Genomic DNA, 18,077 nt, shown 5'->3' on the forward strand with positions numbered 1-18,077 from the left:
TTCCCCATAAAATCTCATTATTTTGATAATTTATGACATAAATTTTATTACAGCAATTAGAGAAAAAATAAAAAAATTCTTACCTATAAATACAAAGCCAAAGCATTTGGTTTCAAGCACAGAAACTGTTTCAAAGGGTTGGCAAGAATATATGAAAAAATATTGTGCAAAATATTATTTATCAAAAAATAAGTTAAGTACGCTTCCTTTCACTATCCTATTGAACTCATTTCTAATGCCTTTGTCATACCTTTCATCACTGATCTTTTTATCATCCTTGTATTTTCTTGGTGGTCCGTTTATCATCAATATCTCTTTTCATCCTCGCGTTCATCTATTTACTTTGACACAACAAACTTCTTAGGTGAACTTTGATAAATAATGACAAATATTTTGCACAATATTTTTTCATATATTTTTGCCAAGCCTTTGAAACAGATTTTGTGCTTGAAATCAAATGCTTTGGCTTTGTATTTTAATCCAAGACGAAAATAAGTTATGTACACTCCCTTTCACTAACCTATTGAACTCATTTCTAATGTATTTGTAATATCTTTCATCAATGATCTCTTTATTATCTTTGTATTTTTATAACGATCCTCCCGATCGTTTGTGAAATTTTCTCTTTTTATTTTTATTTTAGTGCTCTCCGTAGTTTGTAAACATGATTTATGACTTACGATGGTGAGTAATATCGACAATCTTGAGTATTTGAAAGTAGTTTAAGTCATTAACGGGATTGTTGAGTTTGAAAAAGTTAAACCCGATAATAGTCAACTTTTGGTCAAGACAACCTCAATTCGGTATGTTAATATTTTCAATAGGCCCGGAACGTACTTTTTAGTCAAGTTACGTATTTGATTTATTTTTATGGGGCTTCGAATAAATTTTGAGAATTTAATAAAAATTTTAGGTATTAGATAATTAATTTAGTTAGAAGTAGTGGGTCAAAAGTACATCTATTTTCTTCTCATGTAACCCACGTTAAGATCAGTTGAAGTCAGTAGGTTTAACTTCAAACTATAGCAGAAACTCAAACAAAGAACGAGTTACGTGTGGTTGAGTTGGGAAGAAGAGATCTCGATAACTTGAGGTTAGTTAATTTAAATTAATTAGTACGCAATAGCGCCATTTGCATTAAAACGTTGTATATTTCTGTGTCTTGGAAAAAATCAGAGAAAGTGGAAAGATTCTCACTGTAATGATTACCGTAATCATTATTTATACAAGTAATTTGAAAAGAAAATCATAAACATGCACTTTGGCCAGATCCAATTTTTATTAATTAATCAAAGAGAAGTTGCCTGCTACTGTTTAGGTTTTCGGCGTGTCCTCCTATTTCACCTTTGATTAAGTTGTTGTATGTACTTTATAGGATATTAACGACTACTATTTTGATAGATTTAGGTTTAGATTTAGAGTTTTCAGAGTAGGAATTTGTTAATTTGGGGATTGAATAATGATTCGTTGTAGTTGGAATTTGACATACTAGTTCGTACTCTTATGAGAGTTATATGTTGAAACAGATTTGAAATATTCGGAAGCTTTATGGAAGGGCAAGACTCTTGCAAGGTAGCTTGTATTTGAGTTCTTCGGTTGAGGTAGGTTACGGTTTAATTGAAGTTTAGACTCAACTTAATTGTGTGTATGCTCCTAAATTGAATACTTGTGGATTGGTATTCGGACATGCTTGATATTGTTGATGTTCGGATTAATTATTCGTGTATAAATATTTATTGAAAATTTACTTGATAAAACTGTCTTATTACTTTAAGTGTACTTGAAAACTTGGTACATTGTGTCATATGCTGTGAGGTTGTGCAAATTGATATTGATAATTGGATCGGGTACCACACCGGTACGGCCGGTACGTTTATTTTTATGTTGGATCGGGTACTATGCCGATACGTTTATATTTATGTTAGATCGGGTACCACGCCGGTATATTTATATTTATGTTGGATCAGGTACCACGCCGGTACGTTTATATTTATGTTGGATCGGGTACCACGCGATAAGTTTATATTTATGTTGGATCAGGTACCACACCGGTACGGTACATGAACATAGATTGTTCCCTGCAGGTCATGACTATTTGGGCAAAAATAAGTCTCATAGCATGTGTGTACATATTTGTGTTTTTTTTGTGGATGTTTACAGTATGGTTGATACTCTTGATAGTTATGTGGCTTGTCTGTGAGCACTGTTTGAACTGTTATTGTTGTATTGTTGATTCATTGAGAATTTGTTATGCGATGATGTCTGTCTACTTGTTATTTTATATATGTTGTGTACATGTTATTAAGTTGAGTTAGCCTATGATACCTACCAGTACATAGTGGCTTGTACTGATACTACTCTGTACTCTTCTTTTGATTGAGTACAGAAATTGTTCTAGAGGCTCATACATGATCTCACCTCTAGAGTTTGATAGCAGATCTTGATCCAAGGGTAAGCACTCCGTCTTCAGGCTTCCATGGGTCATCTTATTTGTTCTTGTCCATCTTTCGGGCAATGAAACATTCTTTATTTACTTTATTTTGAGATATCTCTTTAGACATGATCTTTGTTAGTAGTTCTTGTATGATGACTTTCGGGTCTTGGGAATTTCAGTTAGTAGATTGTTTGGTTTTCGAGCTACTGATGATTAATCACAGATTATTATTGTTAAGATGATTTTATGAAAATATCCTTTTAATATTGACTAAGTGGTTTGATTTAGATGGTTCTCCCACTAGAAGGTTAGTATGGGTGCCAAGCATGGCCATTTGGGTCGTGACAATTTTTTGTTGGATCGTTTATCATCAATATCTCTTTTCATCCTCGCGTTCATCTATTTACTTTAACGCAACAAATTTCTTAGGCGGATTTTGATAAATAATGGCGAATATTTTGCACAATATTTTTTCATATATTCTTACCAACCCTTTGAAACAGTTTCTGTGCTTGAAACCAAATGCTTTGGATTTATATTTATAGGTTAGAATTTTTTTATTTTTTCTCTAATTGCTACAATAAAGTTTATGTCATTAATTATCAAAATAATGAGATTTTATGAAAAAGTAGAAAACGTGGGTATTAAAGAAAGGGAGAAGTGTATTAGTGATACATTGAATCTGATTAGATGATGGATAATTATATTTTTTAAATTAATGTTCCAGCAGACGAAAATGAATGTGAGTGTAAAGGAAGTTAATGAGATTCTTTAATAAGGAAAGAAATATTACAATGAAAGAAAATAACGAAAGCATTACAATGGATAGAGAGATTCTAGGGAACTATTATTAAGTGGTATTAATAAGGAAAGAGATAAATAATTTTAAATTGCTTTTATTTTTTAGATGAAGAATAAGATTTTAAAAGGTAAAAAAAACAGGAAAAAAGATAAATATAAATCCTGATCATTGAGGCATGCCATATGAACAGCTTTGTATGATTCCTTTATATATATACAGAGAGAGAGAGATTACTTCCTCTATTTTATATTAGTTGTTCGAGTCTAAATGCATTGTTTAGGGAAGCAAATCAATTAAGTTGCCTGACTTTATTGCAAAATTGTTATATACAAAGGGAAATAGTACCTTCTTTATTTTTTTCAACATCTCCCAAACTAGGTGAAATGATTATTTTAACTTGCCAAAATGCAACTTCCTAGTAGTATTAGAAGACGATACGACAAATCCAAATGCGTTCTTAGCTGATTTATTTCTCTTTTATATGCTTGTTACTGAGGAGTTTTGCTTATTGTATATCTTCATAGCTTCTTTTGAATAAGCTAAAAATAAGTTTTAGTTTGACAAAGGTTTGGTCAATAGCACCCTCCTCGTTTGTATTTTGCAATTAGATAAATGGTGATAGGTCTTCTAGACCCCCAATTTTTTTTTAATATATATACATATATATATATATATATATATATATATATATATATATATATATATATATATATATATATATATATATTATTATAAAACAAGAAAAAATAAAGAAGAAGAGTAGAGAGAATAGAGAGAGTATTTCTTATTTCTCTTGAGGGTTCTTGATTGAGTCAATTACAATGAAGGAAACTCCCTTTATTTATAGGGGAAAACTAACCTTGAGGTTTTTTAACTTTTCCATAAATATTCACGATATATGATAAAGTAGACATTCACTGTATATGGTAATATATTTATAACACTCCCCCTTGAATGTCTAATTGATAGATAATGTTCTTCATTAAAACCTTATTAGAAAAAATTCAATGGAAAAAAAATCTAGTGAAGGAAAAAGAGTACACATCTCTAACAATGTGCATATAGGTTACCTCATTAAAAACCTTACAAGAAAAACTCATTGGGACAAAACCTCATAAGGAAAAAAGAGTACAGCGTATATTAACTCTCCCTAATGAGAACATCCTTGAAATTTTGCATCCCGATCGTGTGTACCATCATCTTGAAAGTTGCAATTGGAGGAGACTTTGTGAATAAATCAGCCATATCCTCACTTGAATGAATCTGTTGCACATTAATATCAACATTCTTTTGTAGCTCGTATGTATAGAAAAGCTTTGGCGAAATATGCTTCGTTCTATCTCCTTGAGTCCTCTCTTAAGTTGTGTTGTGCATGTTGCACCATCCTCGTAAAAAAATCATGGGTATTTTGTCACATTTCAAATCACATTTTTTTAAAATGAGATGTATCATGGATCTCAATCATACACATTATCGGCTTTCTTCATGAATAGCAATTATCTCAGCATAGTTCGATGAAGTGGCTAGATAGACTGCTTTGTATATCTCCAAGATATAACAGTATCCCCACATGCGAACACATTGCATGTCTAAGACCGATATTTATGCGGATTAAATAAATACCCAACATTAGCATAATCAACAAGATCGGGACTACAATCTTTAGAATAAATTAAGATCATGTTGATCCCATTTTGATGTCTCTTAGTAGGAGCAGAACTACATCTTGCAAACAAATTAACTGAAAAGGCTATATTAGGCCTTGTAGTAATTGGAAGATACGTTAGTACATCAATTGCACTAAGATATATAACCAATTCAATTTGGTATATTTCTTAATTCAGCAAATAATCTATTGCTTTTGAAAACTCTCCAAGAGTTTCAATAATTTTCAAGTTATAAGCTTGTACAATATAAGGATTATAAATAAGTTTTCCAGAAACTTTTATATGCTTCAAACATTTTGAATCATTAAATAAGTTTTCATGTAAATTTTGTCAAGTGACAAAATTCAAATTTACATGAGTGACATCTTCAAGTACCTAGACTGCAAATCAAATAAGTTTTATGCTTACAAAGATGCATTCTTTTATGTCACTTGATAAATGTTTCTACGCCGGCATGCTTAAATAAACATAGAATTCAGATCCTCATAATCTTTTACAATATTGCGCCAATATTGTATCAATGATATTGATGATATATCATTTTGTATCGGTTCATAGTGTGACATAATATTTTGAGATCTCACCACTTCAGTATTTTCAGGTACCTGAACTTTTCAAAAGGTTTCATGAAGTGTTATGTCGTAGGCTCTTCAAGAGCACATTGCCTTCTTATTATGATTATTTGTTCCTTATTCTTTTCAAAGATTATTCATTTGGAACCGATTGGTCTACCATACTTCACGCATGCATAGACTTTGTCCTTTAGGGACACAAAATAGGAGCACTTGTAGCTTAAATATGAGATGCTTTTAGCATTTGACTTGAATTATCTTTTGAATGAGGATTTGATGATATTTTCTAACATATTTCATAGTTACTTATAATCTCCCTCTTATGTTAGGAAAACTAACATACATTCTCCATCTTTTTTGAGGAATCCATCTTTGTGTATCATGGTATATTCATTAATCGTATACCGCACATCATTTGGTTCCTGACCTTGAACCAATTGAGAGGGAAAAAATAATCATAATTTATTGGTCTAATGCATACAAGTGCTATTGTATGCAACATATTATATTTCAGACCAACACATGAAGTTTTGTTCTCATTAGCAATGATTTAGCTATTTATCGAAGGCACTCAATGCTAAACCATCATCATCAAAATGAATTATCTCAATTACACAATCTGAAAGTTATGCTCTTAACTCAATTTTATTGAGCAAGCAACTTTATGAATGTCAAACTGCAGGTTAATAATATGTGCATGTTATTATCTTATTGATGCATCTTTTCAACATATAACATGATAGGTGAATAGGTCCTTATTCACTTTTTACATTTTTTCAGATTTTAAGGGATCCAATCCCAAATTAGCTAGTCCAACCAACTTATCATGAGAACAAACAACATAAACAATTCTTAAAGAATCTTCTAGTTCTTCAATACATGTCTAATACTCAGTATGCACATCTTTCAAGATGTCACAATCGTTCATATCAACTTATGAACTTTTATTCTAGCAATCTCCAAGTTTACCATGACATGTACCTTTTACTTTAGTAAATTTCAGATTTACTATAACATGAATAAAGTTCAGATTTACTACTTCAAAAGTAAATTTCAAAATAACTCTTCTCAGTTCTTCATCCTCTTTCGGGGGTGAGTTGTGATATCATCACAATCAAGTGCATGTTTACATTAATAAACTTTTCATTCCCCAGGAATGAAATATAATTGTGCCTTAAGCCTATCAAATGATGATAGTTTATAGCCTCATTTAAAATATTGTTATTTCAGGAGCAAACTAAGGCATACATATAATGTAGAGAACTATTCTCTAACATATCTTTAATTAATCACATTATAATCACAATAAGTATGTGAAAATATCATCACTTGTCTTCTTTCAGACATACTATGCACTGCTATCGTATTCACTTCAAGAATGGAGCAAGTTGTCAACTTTCAGATTCATTATATATTGCTACCATATTCACTTCATGGAATATAACATATCAATGGGATATGTTTCATGGCTTTTCACCAAACACTCATTATTTTGTCTTAGCCATCATAATCTCATCAATATGGGGTATTGAGATTCAATCTAAATATCTTATCCATATAAAGGCGTTTTAGGCTATAACTCGATGAGAATTTGAACCCAACATCTTATTTCATGGTGCATGCATTCATATCGTGCTTTTGGGAGGATGACCACTTTCACGTGGTTAAATCTTTTCACGTGGTTAAATCTTTCTTTTAGGCTATTCCACAAAACAAGTGGATCCTTAGTACTGAGGTATTCAATTTTCAGAATTTCGTCAAGATGATGTAACAGGAAAATCATAGCCTTAGCACAATTTTAATTAGATATTGTATTTTCTTTTTTTATGGCGTCTCCAATACCCATAGCATCTAAGTGAATTTTATCATTCAATACCCATGAAAGGTAGTTCTTGCCCGAGGCAACGAACTCAGATTTTGTAAGATTATTAGCAATACGAAAAAGAAAGAAAACAATACCTTAGCCTTCAACTTTGAGACGACAGAGTCTTGTGCTGATAACGTGTTATGAAATATAAAGTAAAGAAGAAGAAGAAGCATGGAGAGAATAGAGAGAGTATTTCTTATTTCTCTTGAGGGATTCTTGATTGAGTAAATTACAATGAAGGAAACTCCCTTTATTTATAGGGAAAAACTAACCTTGGGGTTTCTAACTTTTCTATAAATATTCACTATATGTTGAATAAATAGAGGCGGAGCTAGCTTTATCCGAACCCCCTTCGACAAAAAAATATACTATTTATACATGATTAAAATTATTTTTTTTTTAGTTGTAGTAGGTGTTGAACCTCCTTCGATTTTTTTTTTTTTTGAATATCAAACTCTCTTACTTAAAACCCTGACTCCACCTTTGTGAATAAATATATCTTAAAATATCAATTTGAAAAACTAAAACATGACACGTGGGAGAGTATAAAATAGAGCAAAGAATGAAACTGTAGATCGAGCAAAGTCTGTAAATAAAATTGGAAAATATCATTACAACCACGTGCATGTTCATAATTAGGTCCAATAGATACTATTCTAAATAATGAAATTGGACTAGGTAATATCGACCAAAGGTCTCGAGGGGAATTACCAAGAAACACAGAACTAGGTAGTAGGTATATATAGTAGAATGCACCCAATATAATATATATAACATATAAATAAATGATTGAAAAATTACATAATTAAACTACGAATGATTGCAGCTTCTGGACTATCAGCATCAATAGTGGACAATAACTGAGAAAGTCTATCACTGAGATCATCCACCTCTTTATGCAAATTTCTAATGTAGTTGCATGTTTCTTGAAGCACCTTAGAGGCTGATGCCTGCAACATCAATTATCAAACCAATATGAGCATAATTAATAATCAAAATTCTCGTCTTACTAATTCATAAGCATTCGTAAATTCATTATCTACGTGTGAAACTTAAAGCGTTGATCATATTTACTTGAACTCTCCAAAGACAACGTACATGCAACATGTCTATAGTATTGTCAGTGCAAAAATTGAACTCATAAGCAAAGCTTGCCTTAATTGGTGGAACGAGGATTTGCGTAGCATATCTTCTAAAAAAGGTCAAATCTTGAGATACATTCTAAATTGGCTGTATGCATAATGCATATATGTTATGGGACCCAAAGCATCATTCTGGAACTACGAAAAAAAATTATGAACAAATAATAATTTCCTCCTTTTCAACGACAAACTTTTACTCTTTCCAGATTGTACTTAAAAAGTAAAAGAAACTATGTTATTTAATTTTAATTTTTAAGTCAATAGTATATTGTATATGTGTACCGCCATTCACTGTTCGACCATACAAAAGTTTCCTTTTTTGGTAAATCAAGTTGAGATATGTGAAGGAGGAGATTTTCGTAGTTCCATATAGTATCGATTTGGCTCTGAATATTGAGGATATATAGAATTTAAACCGAAAACTTGATATTATTATTCATTCTATATAAAAGGTGGGATCATAATCTCCACGATTATAATTGGATAATATAATTTTGTTTTAAACCAAACAACCACCCAGTGAAAAATTGTTCCTTCAAATATAACCAATGGGACTAAAAAGCAAATAATTAACTAGAGATCTGAGTTATGATGGAAATAGTAAGTATTTTTGAGATCTAAATTAATCTGAAATTAAAATAAAATTATCCTTATTAGAGAATGTATTATTTTTTAAAGATGTTAATTTTCTTTTTGATATAAATTTATATTAATCGAACTGAAAGCGAATATCAAACCCCTCTCTAACAGAAGGAAGAAAAAAATACAGCACCAAGTGTTGTCACACTTCTAGAGTGCATCTCCGGCGGCGATACGTACTTCGACAAGTGGTACCATTTGAATTCATTTTATTAAAGAAAGAAAAGTAAACACTAATTTGGACTAGAAATAAAATTTTACAAACTTCATGATCAGACCTACATACCACACAACCTGAATTATAAATAATAGGCTTACAATTATATTAGATGAATTATAATAATTGGTCGACTAAACTAGCAAAAAGTCATGTTTTCGACAAAGAACTTCAATATAGTGTATCCAATATTATTTTTACGACATAAATTAATTTATATTCAAATGATGAACTGCGTGCATATAAATACATTATACAAATATACAAAATGACATGGATGGAGAATAAATAAAAACCTTGTTAGAGCGACGATTGCGAATTTCAGGAAGAAGCTGCTGCAATTTGGAGACAAGTTCGATGATCTGATCATCTGAAATCCGGGACGTGCCCCCCTCTGACTGTCTAGACCTTCTCCCTGACATAATTCTGAATCTTCAACTAATTATATTTGTTAATTTCCCTTGTTTTGTTGATAGAGAAATGAATATAGCTAGCTAGCTAGGTTAATAAATTAAAGCTCTTAATTGTGTTGAATAGCAAGTGGGGGAAGTGGAAGAACAAGTAGTAGACTAATAGTAATTAAAGAGGAGTGGTACTGGTAGTTAGAAAATATAAGAGAAGGAGGTAATGATGAAGCTATAAAGGAGGGTAAGGACCACAAATTTATCAATGAAATGAGAGGAAAATTAGAATGAGAGAGAGTGATGGTACACATACAAAAAACATAGAAAGTGATGTTGGATGTGAAGAAGACAAGTGCATGGGAAAAAGCAGCCCAAGAAACCTTCCTGTTGTGTCACTGCTACTTTTCTACCTCATTGGTTATCAACTACCACTTCCTTCTACTATACTTCTTCTTTAAACTACTGGTACTGTATTTTTTGAACTTCAAGACAAATAGGCTCACCGAGAGAAAAATGGTGATACCGTTAGAATTTTTAATAAGGGGTTTGAAATAGAATAAGCTATATAATAAATAATCTGAATACTCAATATGATTTTTCAATGAAGGAGATTTAAATGAACCCCTTGCTCCACCTGTCTAAACGCCTAGACGGGGTAAAATTTTACCAAAAGATTCAATATATAAAATATATTAATCATATAAGAAAATACTAATTAATCTTCTATATACCATGTAATTTCTCCATATTTTCAAGATGAAATGTATACATAAAGGTTTATTGAACCATATATATATTTTTAACATGAAATATACATAAAGAAATGGTTTCACATAACCTTTTACTATTTGAAATCAAGCAAAGAGGCTCACGAAGAGGCTGCCGACGCATTACCTTTTACAATTGAAAGAAAATAACACTACAAAGATACCTCTTTTGATTTGTTTTCAGATCTTGAGTTTTTGTAATAGATATTCATTCAATTTTATCCAAGTATTATGAAAATCAACAAACTATTTTCCGTAACCAAAACGTCACTTAGTTTTGTCTAAGTTTAGGAGAAAATAAAACAAAGACTATATGATGCTTAGGCAAAGTGATATCGAATATCTGTCTCCTGGCAAAGTGTTGATCGACTTTTTCGTTACAAATAAATAGTTTAGTAATTTTGGTTTAACCAAATAAAATTTTAGTAATCATTCGCGAAATTAAACCCCTCAAATTTTACTAGTAAAATACACATCTATAAAGAGATTTGACATAAACTTAAAAAAAAAAAAAAAATAGAAATGCATTACAAAGCCAAATGATACAAAAGGTATGTGTATGAGAGAAATTAATACTAAAACTTTTAACAAATAAATATTACGTATATTCGGAGTTCTGACCCACAATATTAATTGTATGACGTGTTCAATATTAAAGACGATAAAGAATAATTAAATTTAAATTTTAAATATGTTCGTATGCCTATAGGGAAGGAGCAGGGACTGGGTACTTAGGACACTTTGTTTGGGGCGGCCGAGGCCTAAACTTGATTTACAATTTGGTGTTTGTGTGTGTGTGTGTTTTTCCAAGGTTCGATTTGATTTAAAGTGGGCTTACATGTGTTTGTTATTGTACCAACAAGATGTCCCCTCCTTGTGCATGTCTCCATGTACAACACCATGTGAACCTTTTTGCTCTTATCGTCCCCTTATTCAAAGATTATCTTCCTAAACTAGAGGCATATGGATATAGAATTTAAATTTTATATAGGTTAAGGCTTTCAGCATTTAACTTATGACATTTTTTAAATTATAGGTTGATTGTAGTTAGTTTGAGAATGATCGAATGAGATTATGTTGCTTCTTCGATTGGAATCAACAAATCCTTTAAAATTGAAGCAAAAAGGCTCTTATTTTATGATGAGAAGCGACTGGACGTGTTGTATTTGTCAATTGTCATTTAACTGATAAAGAAATTGAGTTTTTAGAAGCAGTGCTTTTTGATGTTGTATATAAAGCAAAACAACAAGCACTAGTTTAACTTGGTGGGTGTGGCGATATAGTGGAATTGATGTAATATATCATAATTATAATAAATTATAGTTGAGATAATAAAATCAATAAAAATGAAGAAAATAAAATAATTATCTTATTTTTGGATGAGGCGCGGATATCTCGCTCTCTTTAAAGAGATTCAAGTCACAGCAGTATAATCTACATCGATCCAGAAGTTTTAACTCTTGACTTGTCCCCTCCAGGATACAACAACCCATCAACGATGTACAACTCAAGTAACTCCGGATTAATTGAAGAGTCCAAAGCTCCATCACTAAAGCACCTTCCTTCAATATAACATATACTTACTCTCTTTTGTATAGTGAATATGGATGTAAACTTAGAATATTTTTCTTTGTCTCAACTCTCTCTTTCACTAATATATTACTCTCTTTTGTATAATGAATACAGTTAAAAACTTAGAATATATTTTTTGCCTTAACTCTCTCTTTCAATAATATATTACTCTCTTTTTGTATAGTGAATATAGTTAAAGACATAGAATATAATTTTTGTCTTAACTCTCTCTTTCACTACTATCCAATACAATATTTTCACACTTATCATCTTTAATTTTTCCTCATATCTCACAGTAATATAAAGACCGAATAATAAAACTTATTAAAAGAAAAGAAAGAGAAAGAGAAAGATATTCATATATATACATACATATATATATATATGTGTGTGTGTGTGTATCTTATATAGATGTATATATTTAACGTATACAAGTGTATATGTTTTATAAATTAGTATAATATAACTATCTATGTATTGTAATCCATGTATATTGTAGTATATATTTTATTTTAAGTAGTACATATACATTGATTGGTGCGTATATATGTGTATATATCTTATATAGATGTACATATTTAACGTATACAAGTGTATATGTTTTATAAATTAGTATAATATAACCATCTATACATTGTAATACATATATATGTTAATTGTAGTATATATTTTATTTAAAGTAGTACATACATATTGAATGGTGCGTATATATGTGTATATATCTTCTATAGACGTATATATTTAACGTATACAAGTGTATATATTTTATAAATTAGTATATAACTATATATATATATATATATATACACACATACATATATAGTATATACATATATATTTTAGTATATATTTTATTTAAAGTAGTACCTATATATTGATTTAAAATGATTTAAAATGAATTTCTAGTTTAAATTAAAAACTTACTTTTAATATATTATTAATTAACTATCACACACGCACATATATATATATATTGTTGTATATACTTTATTTAAAGTAGTACATATATATTGAATGGTGCGTATATATGTGTTTATATCTTCTAAAGTAGTATAATTTAACGTATACAAGTGTATATGTTTTATAAATTAGTATGTAAGTATATATATATATATATATATATATATATTGTAGTATATAATTTATTTAAAGTAGTACACATATATTGAATGGTGCATATATACAAACTAATGATCACCACTTTTTCCACTTTATAATGTCCATAAATTATCATGCAATTTAATTTGAATATTAAAATGCACCAATACTATTTATTCCATTAAGAATAGTTGATTTCGTGATACATCTCACATTCATACATTAGCGATTTATACAGCGAGCATTGACACGCTTGTACTTTTAATATAATTTACACATAAAATTAATCAAAAAGTACAGGTTGACGATACAACACTCGATCCACTTTCCTGAGACATTCTCATAGTAACTTATATACTCGGAAACTGTTAATTTTCTTACAATATTAATATAATCTTGACTTGCTGTAATTTTTACATAACCTGGGAGCGCAAAATTTGTATACTAAATTATATTATCAAGTGTATAGAAGGTAACGTCAAAAAAATATAGATCAAAAAATGTTTACCCACTACCCCAACATGGATTATTTGCCCATGCATGCTACCATGTATTTAATTAACTATTGAACGCTCATTGCAGCACCATACATATATATATATGGCTGAGAAAGATTCAGATTTCAACTTCAGTTTGAATTAATACACCTCAGTGAATTGTTATACAAAAGAAATTGATGAACATCCTACAATTCACGACAGTTTTGGGAAATATGAAAACATTACTAGTTCATTTGATTTCCAATATGTAATTCCCTCCAATATATCCCTCCCCCTCACTACTAAATATCAGTATTATTTTTTCATTGAAATTTCCCACTATAATATATTCCTCCGTCCCAATTATGTGCGGTAATTTAAATTAGCACTAAATTTTAAAAAGGAAAAAAGACTTTAAAAAGTAAATCATATAAATTAACATATAAGATATATTCAGTATTCTCACAAATATTTTAATTGAATCAATAAAAAAAATAGTATTTCACACGAAAAAATTAAAAAGTTTGCCATGTTTCAACAAGAATTCCTTTCCCACTAAATCCAGGCAGGACAAGCATCTGTTTCTAGTAGTGTCTACCCCAAATTTCTTTTAAAAAAATTATTAAAAAATATTCACGACAGTTATTAATGCATGAGTGTCGTACCAGAAAACAAGAGTCATGTCACATAATGATCTTGAGTTAAAGAGACTAGTCCCTACCAGAAATTTGCATTTTTCCGACTGAAATAAGTAGTTGGAAATTCTCGACTACTTCGGTCAAAAATTTTATTTTTTATTTTTTACAAAATACTTTTACAATACTTATTTGTGACAAAAACAGTCAGAATACTTGGTGGCAAATTTTGGGAAATATATATTCCGACTACAGTAGTCGGAAATGCTAATAAATAAATTAAATTAATAATTAATTTATTATATATCCGACTACTGTATTCGGAAATATAAATAATTAAATAAATATAATACTAAATATACAATCAGTCCCTTATATGAAAATTAAATAATTATTTAAAAAACTTATTAAATATATATTTCCGACTACTGTAATCGAAAAAATAATTAAGAATTAATTACGTATATATCTGACCACTGTAGTCGGAAACATAAATAACTAAATAAATATATTATTAAATATATAATCGGTTCCTTCGTGAAAATTAAATAATTATTTAAATAAATTATCAAATATATATTTTTTCTACTACTATAGTAAAAAAATACTAATAAATAAATAAAATTAATAATTAATTAAATGTGTATCCGACCATTATAGTCGAAAATGTAAATAATTAAATAAATATATTACTAAATTTAGAATCAGTCTGTTATATAAAAATTAAATAATTATTTAAATAAATTAATAAATATAAGTTTCCGACTACGGTAGTCAAAAAATTTAATAAATAATTAACTTAATAATTAATTTAATATATTTCCGACTATTGTAGTCGGAAATATAAATAATTAAATAAATATAATACTAAATATATAATCAGTCCCTTATATGGAAATTAAATAATCATCTAAATAAATTATTAAATATATTTCCGACTACTGCAGTCGGAAATACTAACAACTAAATAATATTAATAAATAATTAAGTATATATCTGACCACTAAATAATTAAATATATTTAAATTTTTTTCGACTATAGTAGTCGAAAATTTACAAAATTAAATAAATATAACATTAAATATATAATCAGGTCCCTTAAGAAATAATTAAATAATTATTTAAAAAATTATTAAATGTACATTTCCAACTACTGCAGTCGGAAATACTAATAACTAAATAAAATTAATAATTAATTAAATATATATATCTGACCATTATAGTTGTAAATGTAAATAATTAAATAAATATAGTAATAAATTTATAATATTATTTTATACAGAATTTTAAAAATAAATGACATAAATTATAAAATATATTTTACTGACTGTTGTAGTCAAAAATAAAAATAATTATATAAATATGTTAGTATATATATAATCGGATCCTTACACGGAAATTAAATAATTATTTAAGTAAACTATTAAATATTTATTTTCGACTGAAGCAGTCGAAAATATTAAATAGGTATGTAAGTTAATGACTAAATATGTATTTCTAACTGAAGTAGTCGGAAAATTTAAATATAAATAAATAATTATATATATTTTCGACTACTGTAGTCGGAAATCTTATAAATAATTGATTTAAATATATCTCTATAATTTAATGATCTATCGACCGAAGTAGTCGAAACTTCTAAATAATTGAAAATATTAATTTTCTATCTGACGGAAGTAGTCAAAAATTTACATTTAATATACAGAAAACACATCATTCCCAATTCACTCTCTCTCACTTTCTCTCTCTCTCAAAGCTAGGGCACGAAATCTCTCTCTCTCGCCTCCCTTCTCTCCGCCTCTCTTTCAGAAATTGGCAACGGCGACGAAAGGCTCCGTTTCTCGCAAGTATTGGTAACGGCGACGGTCAGTGTATGCCGTGAAGGCTACGTTTCTCACTGATTCGAGGTAAGTTGGTTTATCTCTACCCCAACTCCATCACTTTAGTTATATGCACTTGTAAGTTGTCAGACTGTGCGAGAGGCAGTCCGTGAGCATCAATGCAAAGATAACTGCTCAGCTGTCGTAATTGCTTTTAGAAAAAAGTAGTAAAATCTAGACCACTAAATCAGTTATTTTGTTCATATTTTATGGTGGGCCGTATCTTGGTTTCATCGAATTTAGTTGCACATTGTACCATTCGGAGCTCTTGGCCTTTGACCAAGCTGTGCAATTTGTTGTATTTGATCATCTATTCTGTTGCTTTTCTCTCAACACTTTATTTGAGGTCAGTGGTGCTGGTGGCCAAGTTTTCTGTATTAATGTTGCCTAATTATATACGAAATTGTCCATTAAAATTTTCCTAATTTCTGGCCAGCTGAAGCTGCATATACGTACATTGGTGTACGTATGTAGTATTAATTTATTAATGCCCTTTGCTACTTGGTTCTTCTCTCTTTTGTATCTCAACAACTTTGTGTAGTATTTTCACTCAAGCTTTTACTTTTTTGCTAGTCAAACTTGTCTTCAAAAATGCTTTTCTCGATTCGAGTCTATGAAAACATGCTCTCTACGAAAACATTACTTGTAGACTTGGTCATTGGTGTTTTTGTCTCACTCTAACAGGGTCACTATTTGTGCTATTAGGTAGACATATTGTAACACCCCTGTGTTTCTTCTTCTTCTTCTTCTCCCTTCTGTGGTGTGAACGGTTGCAAGTATTGTAACGAATGATTATGTCAGTTAGTTTGGATCTGACCCTTTTCCTATGGGTGTTTACTTGTACAAAAGGCGGATTTGCATTCTTTCTGCTCTTCTTCCTCTAGCATCATTTCATAACATTTCTATTACTGTGGAAAACGGAAAGGAGAAATCTCCACTAATAACTGAACCTACCTATTGTGTGAATGCAGATAGTACTTTCTAAGAAAGGACTTGATAATTTTTCCGAAGGTCAATAAACACTGCCACCACCACCACCACCTGTTACCACAACTCTTCAACCAGCTACTATAAATATTATTCCTCCTCTAAGGGCAACTATTTCACTACCAAATGCATTTTTTATGCCCCCACCGCCCCACCAGTTCTAGCCCTCTTCTCCCCATAATAGTCTATACAGTAGCTCTTCATCTGTACCTTCAACATCATCCACACCTAGCCTTTCTAAATTGAGAATTGAAGTTCCCAACACATCGACATCACCCTCCATTGATAGTGCTGCAGCGTCTGATGCTACAACAGCTGCTTTCCAGATTTTTAAATTTAAAGAGTTAGTAGAATATGACAGCAACGGGAGGCTAATGATCGCCCCTGATGATAATGGGTAAGTAAATCTTATGTTTTTTTTTTTTTTAAATTTTCAAAAGCTAAGATAATTTAATGTAATTTTATTGCAGGTTCATTCTCGCTTATGCCGGTGGACATATGGTTATAGAAGCAATTAAACTATTTTTCACGGAGTCGTGGGGTAGTTGGAATGAGATTCAACTCGACATCAGAGTGCTTATGTGGAATCAATTTGTGGTATAATGAAAATCAAAGAATTTACCATTTTAGTATGCTATGAATGATGAATTTACCTTCATCTCAGTTAACTCATTTCATGACTTTATATTTAAACTATTTTGCAAACAAAGTGCGCATGGAATTCTTTTCATGATAATAAAATACAATGCATTTTCAAGTTGAAAGCAGCTCAAAGTATCAAAGAACACGTATATGAGGTCGAAAGCACTTGGAAAAACCTGGATGGATGAATGTTAATGTGTGGGATCAGTTCTTGAAAAATGGGATACTCCTGAATATAGGGCAAGGAGGGAACGGGCAAAGGTAAATAGAGCG

General features: G+C 30.1%; 1 protein-coding gene and 1 long non-coding RNA gene across 2 annotated transcripts; one reads left to right on the forward strand and one right to left on the reverse strand.

The window, feature by feature from the left end:
• Positions 1-575: 575 nt before the first annotated feature.
• Positions 576-2,708, forward strand: LOC107861027. Its single transcript, XR_001671706.2, has 3 exons — positions 576-1,093; positions 1,527-1,601; positions 2,387-2,708. It is a non-coding gene; the product is annotated as an uncharacterized LOC107861027 (long non-coding RNA).
• Positions 2,709-7,917: 5,209 nt separating this feature from the next.
• On the reverse strand, positions 7,918-10,506 carry LOC107858782 (transcription factor PRE6). The gene is made up of 2 exons (XM_016703569.2): positions 9,637-10,506; positions 7,918-8,292 (listed from the first exon to the last, which is right to left on the reverse strand). Exons 1-2 carry the CDS (start codon positions 9,760-9,762, stop codon positions 8,140-8,142), a joined length of 279 nt encoding a protein of 92 aa, XP_016559055.1. The 5' UTR covers positions 9,763-10,506; the 3' UTR covers positions 7,918-8,139.
• Between the last annotated feature and the right edge of the window lie 7,571 nt (positions 10,507-18,077).

The sequence above is a fragment of the Capsicum annuum genome, chromosome 2 (assembly GCF_002878395.1).
Source record: "Capsicum annuum cultivar UCD-10X-F1 chromosome 2, UCD10Xv1.1, whole genome shotgun sequence".
Lineage (NCBI taxonomy): Eukaryota > Viridiplantae > Streptophyta > Magnoliopsida > Solanales > Solanaceae > Capsicum > Capsicum annuum.